This window comes from Sapajus apella, unplaced genomic scaffold (assembly GCF_009761245.1).
Source record: "Sapajus apella isolate SASKATOON/1434 unplaced genomic scaffold, GSC_monkey_1.0 scaffold106, whole genome shotgun sequence".
Classification (NCBI taxonomy): Eukaryota; Metazoa; Chordata; class Mammalia; order Primates; family Cebidae; genus Sapajus; species Sapajus apella.
In genome coordinates, this window is record NW_022437046.1 from 2,568,584 (window position 1) to 2,577,327 (window position 8,744).

General features: G+C 42.3%; 1 protein-coding gene across 2 annotated transcripts in view; it reads right to left on the reverse strand.

Moving 5' to 3' along the window:
• Window positions 1-6,020: 6,020 nt before the first annotated feature.
• Window positions 6,021-8,744, reverse strand: part of RAB6A (RAB6A, member RAS oncogene family) — a 102,804-nt gene continuing 100,080 nt past the window's right edge. For both annotated transcript variants that reach the window (XM_032259023.1, XM_032259024.1), the window contains exon 8: window positions 6,021-8,066. In XM_032259023.1, coding sequence (XP_032114914.1) covers window positions 8,002-8,066 — 65 coding nt within the window. In that variant the 3' untranslated portion in view covers window positions 6,021-8,001. The remainder of the gene's footprint in view (window positions 8,067-8,744) is intronic.

Genomic DNA, 8,744 nt, shown 5'->3' on the forward strand with positions numbered 1-8,744 from the left:
TAATTTTTTCTTTTCTTTTGTTTCTCTCCCCTCCCCTCCCCTCCCCGGCAGCAACCTTAATTTTTTCTTCTCCCCTCCCCTCCCTCCCTCTATCCCTCCCCTTTAGTAGCATCCCCATTATGCCATCTCATTAAAACGTATCATGCATGTTCCTGCAGAGACATCTCTTGAGTTTGGTTCTGGGAATGACCTTTCCTCTTACTCTTGGGTTCAGTCTAAGGGCTTTTAGAAATCAGTATGTAAGAAAAGCCCAAGCTATCCAGAGTCCTTTCCCAGAATGTGGGGTAAACAAGGGCCAGTGAGCTGGCTGGGCAGGGCATTTGAGATCAGACAGAGCTGGGGGCGTTGACATTCATTGCCCAAAGCTTCCCCTGCTTTATCTCATAGGTCTTTGCAACAACCCCATGGGCCTGGCGTTACTATCCTTATTTTACCTACAAAGAAGCAGATGCAGAGAAGGAAATTAGATTGTCCAAGTCATGCATGCTGTGTCAGAATCTGGATTCAAATGTAAATCACTTGACCTTGTCCACCACACCACACTGCTTCTACACTATATCCTGTGTGGCTCATTATGTGGCAGGAAAATAATTCCCAGAGAGGAGACCAGGACCACTTTAAGCAGGTCTACTGTATAACACAAACAACTCTTCTCTTTTCCTTTAGCAAATGCTTTCCTGATAGGTTTTGTGGGCAGACAGGGCTGGGAGCTGGGTACTGGGAGATAAGTAAGACTTGGGCTCTACATTCAAGAGTGTGTGTGTGTGTGTCCCAGGCATGGGCACAGACTATGACAGCATGGGCTGTGGGAACTGGTAGCCTTGAGGCTATAGGGGCACAGAGAAAGGAGACTTGACTCAAGTATGGATGGAAGTGTCTTAAGCTGGCTGAAAAGACAAATGCTCTTCCAACTATGGTCTTGAGGGAGTTGCTAACTTAAAGAGGAAACAACAACTAAGGCAGCACTCAGTGCTGAGTGCTCTGGGCGAGGTGGATCTGCAGTGTGATGGGTAGAAAAGGGGGTCAGCAGGGTCAAACCATCAGGGGCCTTGAATGCCAGGGAAGGAGCCTGAACTATATATATACTTACTCCCAGGCCATGGAATCTCTCCAAAAGATCTGAAGCAAAGGAAACATGGTCGAACCCGGAAGTTCGATCTCACACACACAAAGACAGACAGTTCTCATAGAAAACACAGTCTCAACCCAGACTAAATCATCTCTGCAAACTGTCTGGGCAGCCCAGGTATTGCCTGGCCACTCATAGCCAGCTCACTGGGGGTGTTCAACTCCACATCCATTCCTGAGACTACCTGCCTCCATCAGCTCCTACTAGAGGAGATTCTGTAGACAATCAGGGTCTGTTGCATCCCGGCAGTGAGCACTTCTCCAAAAGCAGGTGTATGACTCAGTCTCAGAACCAGAGCCCTACATCCAGAATACCTAGCTGGAAATGACCCTAGATGCCCTCTAAAACAGATTCCTCTTCCCTCTGCCCCACCCGACAAGGATGATTCTACTGCTTTCTGCCACTCATAGGGACTGGGAGTTCTCTTACCCTTTCCTTTTCCTGCCCTTGTGGGACAGCTCAGTCTGTGGGACCTCCTTTCTCAGTTGGAGTTGAGATCTGCCTCCTGAGAACGCCCAGGTTGGGCCCCAGCTTTACTTCTGACTTCAGATCACAGACCTTAGAGCTTCCCACAGAGGTCTGGAAACTTTTTTTTTTTTTTTTTTTTTTTTGAGACGGGGTTTTTCTCTTGTTACCCAGGCTGGAGTGCAATGGCGTGATCTCGGCTCACCGCAACCTCCGCCTCCTGGGTTCAGGCAATTCTCCTGCCTCAGCTTCCCAAGTAGCTGGGATTACAGGCACACACCACCATGCCCAGCTAATTTTTTTGTATTTTTAGTAGAGACGGGGTTTCACCATGTTGACCAGGATGGTCTCGATCTCTTGACCTCGTGATCCACCCGCCTCGGCCTCCCAAAGTGCTGGGATTACAGGCGTGAGCCACCGTGCCCGGCCTGGAAATATCTTAAGTGGTCATCAGAAGACTTCATTGTCAGAATCATGGTCCAATCAGTCTAACACCCTTAAACCTGAAGCACAGAACCTTGAGGTTTGACCCTTTCTAGGTTGGTCACCAGCCTTGGGGATGGAGAGAGGTTAATAAGCTGAGGCCAGGATATGCTTAGGAAGGAACATGTGCTAAATATAGAAAGAGTTCCAACTACAAAGCAGATGTTAGCCTCTGTCCTCTAAGATAGTTACCTTCTGGCCAGGTGGTGTGGCGGCTCACGCCTGTAATCCCAGCACTTTGGGAGGCTGAGGCTTGAGGTCAGGAGTTTGAGACCACCAGCCTGGCCAAACTGGCAAAACCCTGTCTCTACTAAAAATACAGAAATTAGCCAGGTGTGGCGGCGGGTGCCTGTAATCCCAGCTACTCGGGAGGCCGAGGCAGGAGACTCACTTGAACTGGGGAGGTGGAGGTTGCAGTGAGGCAAGATGGCACCACTGCACTCCAGCCTGGGTGACGGAGTGAGACTCCTTCTCAAAAAAAAAAAAAAAAAAAAAAAAAAAAAGTCACCTTCTTCTAGTATATTAGTGGGAAGGAAAGAGGCCTTCTCCACTTGGCAGCTGCTCTCCCCCACACCTTAGTGTGTCTGGACCCACTGGTCACTATTTGAATATCGTAGTGAGACTCTCTTAAATGGATGCCTGATCTCTCCACCTGGACACCAAGTATGGGATCATGGGATGGTTTTCCTTTACTGCTCTAGTTTTGATTCTCCACATCACCACCAGCCCCATCCAGGCATGTGCATCAGACTTCACAGAAAAGGTAGAGTAACAAAGGAAAAAGAAGGATATGAAAACATAAAACTAAATTATTCCTTATCCCCCTGTAAGGGGACAGGTTTTTAGTTCACTTCCATAAGTTCCAACTTCCTCATCTCTGTTCTGGTTTCTCCAAAACCTCCCCACATTTCTGCCAATGGTGCTTTCCAGTTGCCCCACGGAACAAAGCAATGAATGCAAATGGATATTCCTGATGCAGTTTGCTTCAAAATCTCCCCACTAGTAGGACTGCAACATGAATTTTTAATTCTTCCAGCTGTAGACAATTTTTAAATTATTCACACACACATTAAGACAGACATTAATCCTCATAGACAAACCAGTCGTAATCTGGAGGTGGCCTGTGGACTATATCTGGCCCACAAATTGTTTTGTATGATCAGCACATGGTGTTTTAAAAATTTTGAATTAAAATGGCCAAAGATGCAAAAGACAGATGGCACTATGTACTAATATGCAACAACTGGAGTCTCCTAAACTGCTGGAATGAGTGTATAGTTAAATTGGTACAATTGCTTTGGAAACTGATTGGCAAGACCAAGCATATGCATACATTACAACCAATCAATTCTATTCCTAGGGTGCACCCAAGAGAAATGTGTACTTACCTTCACCAAAAAGTAGGTAGAAAAGTGTTCATGGGCAGGGTGTGTTGGCTCACGCCTGTAATTCCAGCACCTTGGGAGGCCAAGGAGGGCAGATCACCTGAGGTCAGGAGTTCAAGACCAGCCTGGCCAACATGGTGAAACCTGTCTCTAATAAAAATGCAAAAATTAGCCAGGCATGGTGGCAGGTGTCTGTAATCCCAGCTACTCAAGGAGAATCACTTGAGTCTGGGAGGCGAAGACTGCAGTCAGCCAAGACTGTTCCACTGCACTCCAGCCAGGGCAACAGAGTGAGACTCCATAAAAAACAACACCACACACACACAAAAACAAATCCCAATTCCTTAAGTATGGGCTGCACACAGATTCTTCCCTCAAAGAATAGAGATGAAAAGGCAGTAGGTAAAAAGAGTAACATATTATTTTTGGAGACAGCGTCTCACTCTGTCACCCAGGCTGGAGTGCAGTGGCACGATCCAGGCACACTGCAACCTCTGTCTCCTTGGTTCAAGTGATTCTGCTCCTCAGCCTCCCACGCAGCTGGGATTACAGGTGCCTGCCACCACGCCTAATTTTTTTGCAAAAAAATTTTTACAAAAATCTAAGGCTAAAGAAGTATTTGCTATAGACCAAATAATGGCAGAGCTGAGATTCCAAAGTTCATATTTTTTATACTACCTAAACTGGTAATCCCAACTACTCGGGAGGATGAGGCAGGAGAATCGCTTGAACTCGGGAGGCAGAGGTTGCAGTGAGCTGAAATCGCACCACTGCATTCCAGCCTGGATGACAGACTGGGACATCATCTGAAAAAAAAAAAAAAAATGGTTTTAATTGGCTCACAGTTCTGTGGGCTGTACAAGAAGTATGGTGCTAGTATTTGCTTCTGGTGAGGCCTCAAAAAGCTTACAATAAGGCAAAGAGGGAGCTTTGCCCCGCTTTTTATCACATGGCAAGAACTGGAAAGCTATTTCTGTTTCCTCATGAATTAGTTCTTCAATTTAATGTTCCAGCTCTCTGACCCAGTCAATGGAATCCATTCTACCATTTATCCTATCTATGTGTTCTGTATCTTTCCTTTAAAAAACAGGGTCTTGCTTTGTTGCCCAAGCTGGAGGACAGTGGTGTGATTAGAGCTCACTGCAGCCTTGAACTCCTGTGTTCAAACAATCCTCTCACCTCAGTCTTCTGAGAAACTGGGACTGCAGGTGTGTGCTACCATGCCCACCTAATTTTTAAATTTTTTGTAGAGATGGGGTCTCACCATGTTCCCCAAGCTGTCCCTTCTACCTCAGCCTCCCAAAGTGCTAGGATTACAGGTGTGAAACACTGCACCTGGCTGTGTTCATCATTTCAACAATTAAAAAAATTTCACACTTATGATTCTAGATTCATCTTAACTCCTTAATATTTATCAGGTCATCTTTAAATTACTGGTTGTCTTTCCCAAAGTACTTCTGCTTCAGATATTCACTTTCACTTTTGAGACAGTTTTTAGGTATCAACTACATTGCTGTGTGAGTTCCAATTCTCCTTGGGGTATAGGCTATTAGTATGGAAGGCACAGGGGACAAGGCTGTCAAACTAAGGAGAGGAGGGGACAAACTTTGGGGCAAGGAGCTCTAGTAACTGTAAGACCACATGTAATCAGTCCCATTCAGTATCGGTATCATCTCCCCAAGCCACAACTTATTTCAGGGCCTTGCCTTTATTTCCATCAGCTTATTGGGGCTTTTTTACCAGCCTAATATTACTCTTGTGGACACCTGCACTAGTATTCTGGCCTCTGGCCTTGATTTCTACAATAAGGGATTCAGCTATGGTTGTCCTTTTCTCTATAAAGAGCCAGATAGTAAACGGTTTTTTGTTTTTTGGCTTTTAGGGCCAAAGGTCTGTTGCAGCTATTAAACTCTACCGTTATAGTAAGAAAGTATAGCTGAGTTCCAATAAAACTTAATTTTTAAAACTGGTACCAGGCTGGATTTGGTGGGAAGGACAGTTTGCTGGCTTCTGTCCCAAGGCAAAGGTATAATTAGGAGTAAGGAGGCAAAAGCAGAACTTAAGATACTTTTCTTAATATGTTCTATTACTGCCTCCACCAGAGCTACATCTTTCAAGTTGCAGCCCCTCTCCTCTACCCTCCAACAGTACCCCCATCAAAAAAAAGAGTCTTCTGACTCCCCAAGAGTTCCTCACATTTTTTTGTTATTTTTCTGGATTCCATCCATATCTGGTAGATGTCTAAGGAGGGAGAAGCATATGCTAATTAACCATCTTGGTAGGAATGGGAAACCAAGTCAATAATTGTTTTCTTTCATGTTTTATTTATATATTTTTGGCAGCAAAATTGTGTTTATTAAAAAAAAAAATCTGGACTATGAACACACTTGACTGCTTTGAAGAACTCCAAGCCAAATAAAAAGACCAATGTTAAAAGCAGCATAACTGGTTATTTTCTTAAAAATACATAAAAAGAATCAAATGCAACAGTGTAGGAAGACAATCACCCCCATGTCAGAAGTCACAACTTCTTCCAAATAAAGAATATGACCCATCTACCATATTGAATCAATATTTATTTCAGGACATGCCATGTCAAAATAAAACAAAGAGTCAACCCTTGCTTTTAACAATTATATTGTATTATAAAAGCACTTTACAACTCCATCCCATCTTTAAGTATAAGTTACTGGTATGTGGGCTAATGATTATCTGTAAGCATTTCTCTATTCAGATCCATAATCCAAGTGCTCTTTGAATATTACAAGGTGACAATAAGTGGGACGTGGAGGAGGAAGAGGAAAGAGAGGGGACTAAGGTTCTCCCAGTTTAAGGTTTTGTTGCAATGAGGGGATAAGGAAGTATGAAGGTATTTTTGTTGTCTTTTTATCTTTATACTGTGTTAAGTAATGCTTACAACATAAATTCAGCAGGCTTTTCCTGAGCTGTAACTCAGAAGTTTTCTTCCTGCAAACAATGTATTTACAAATGTGTTTATTAGCTTACACAGCAATCTCACAATAACTAGTAAAGATTAAAAGGGCACACTCCTAGTATATTTGTTTGCAGTGTTTTAAGGGAAATACATATTGCCATGGTGAAGCTCTAAATAGATTCAACAAAACATCTAAAAATTGAAAGTTGTTAAAAAAAAAAAAAAGGCAAAGAAATAAATATCACCAAAGAAAAAAGATTAATTGTAGCTTAAATATAAAACTAAATCACTAGTTAATTAAACTATACAGTTCTAATACAAACCAAAACCAGCCTGAAAGACCCAACATTAAAAAATGCTAAAAAATAAGGCATAAATCTGCATAACATTGAGTTTTATTTCCATTCTCTCCTTTCCCTCTACTATGCATGCTTTACCTGATCTGCCTCTAGGGGCTTAGAAGAAAACGGCTTCCATCTTCATTTTGACCTCAAATGTCCTGAGCAAAGTTTTTGCTATTCTCCTGAGGGTTCTTTTGTTGGTAAGCTTTAGATACCGTTACTTCTACTAATTTAGTAGTTTTGATCATAGTGCCAAATTTAAATTCTTCCACTGGTTCTTCTGAAAGGAACTGAACTTTTACAGTGCTTTGCCTACATAGTATTTTTTTTTTTTTAAAGAAAACCCAAGCAAAATCTATTGCTTAAGTTTGTTATTATTTTTTAAACAAACAGAATAACTCTTAACATTTTAAAACCTTGGGAGAAACAGTTCATTAGAACTTCATTATTTTACCACGAAGAACACTAAAAACCTGTTCTGAAGCACTTGGTTACTTTTCTCTCCCAGAGTCTAATAAAGCACATGTGAAAGGGCCATTTGTTTTAGTCAGAAATACATTTTGTGTTCTTCTACTTACAAGTACTCAGTATGCTCTTTAGGACTCATTTTGAAGTTGCACCAGGACCCTTTTCTCATTCACGCACTGCCTACTACGATAGATGAATTCTGATCCCAAAGAAGATCTAAGTAATTCATATCAGTGCTCAAGAATAATTTTGGACATCTTGGCCCATGGCCTACAGCAAGTGGTATCTGTAAAATTAAAGGATAATTCCAATGGGCTTGGTCTGACTGCTGCTTTGCCATCTCGTTTGTTTTGAGGAAGTGGGGGAGGCTAGGTAAGATACAGGGAAAGGGGGTAAGAGAGACATAAGAAAAGCAAGGAGAGATCAAGTAGGCTGTGAATATACTGCTTACTAACCAAGCCATACTCACACTGTTGAGATTTCCATCATTTCGAAGTACATTATCATAACATTAAAAAGGAAAAAATGTTAAGAAAATGTATCTAATTTTTAAAGTTATCACTGGAATATGTTGTAATATTTTGGCTTTCTGTAAAACATAAATAATGAAGACACTGACTTTTTTGTGCTTGTGAAGCTAAAAGATCATCTCCACGAGACAGGCAGCGATGATGAATTGCAATACGTTATTACTGAAGGGAAAAGGTTCAAGCCAATATTCACACTGCAGTCAATGAAAGAGTAAGGGGGCCAAAGCAGTGAGCTTCTGAAGAAGGGTTGAGATGACATGGGAGATTAGCAGGAACAGCCTCCTTCGTTAACTGGTTGCTCCTGAGGCTTTTCCAGTTTTATGTCAATCACTGAAACAAAAGTTAAGGAGCCATAAATGGGAAAGTACGATTTAAATTCTTCCAAACACTAGGATTTCTGGGATGGCCCTTGTATTCCTATTTGACTTCAGAGCCTACACAATCACTATTTTCTTCTACATAGTCACCTCACCATATAAGGTGCTCAAAAGGAATAAACTTGCTTGTATCTGCTATATGCAACAAGGGTCAGAATGAGGTACAAGCTCTATTTATGGGTATCTATCCTAAGGAACTTACTCTACAGGAGCAAGAAGTGACATGAAGATGATGTTCCTCATAGAATTATCTATAATACAAATCTAAAAATAGCCTATTAAGACAGTTCCAACAGCAGGGGAAACATTTAATAAATAATGGGACTTTCAGGCCGGGCACAGTGGCTCACACCTGTAATCCCATAACTTGGGAGGCTGAGGCAGTTGAGTCATCTGAGGTCAGTAGTTCGAGACCAGCCTGGCCAACATGGCGAAATCCCATCTCTACTAAAAATACAAAAATTATCTGGGCATGGTGGCTTGTGCCTGCAGTCCTAGCTACTTGGGAGGCTGAGGCAAGAGAATCACTTGAACCTGGGAGGCAGAGGTTGCAGAGAGCTGAGATTGCGCTGCTGCACTCCAACCTGGGTGACAGAGTGAGACACTGCCTCAAAAAAAAAAAAAAAAAAAA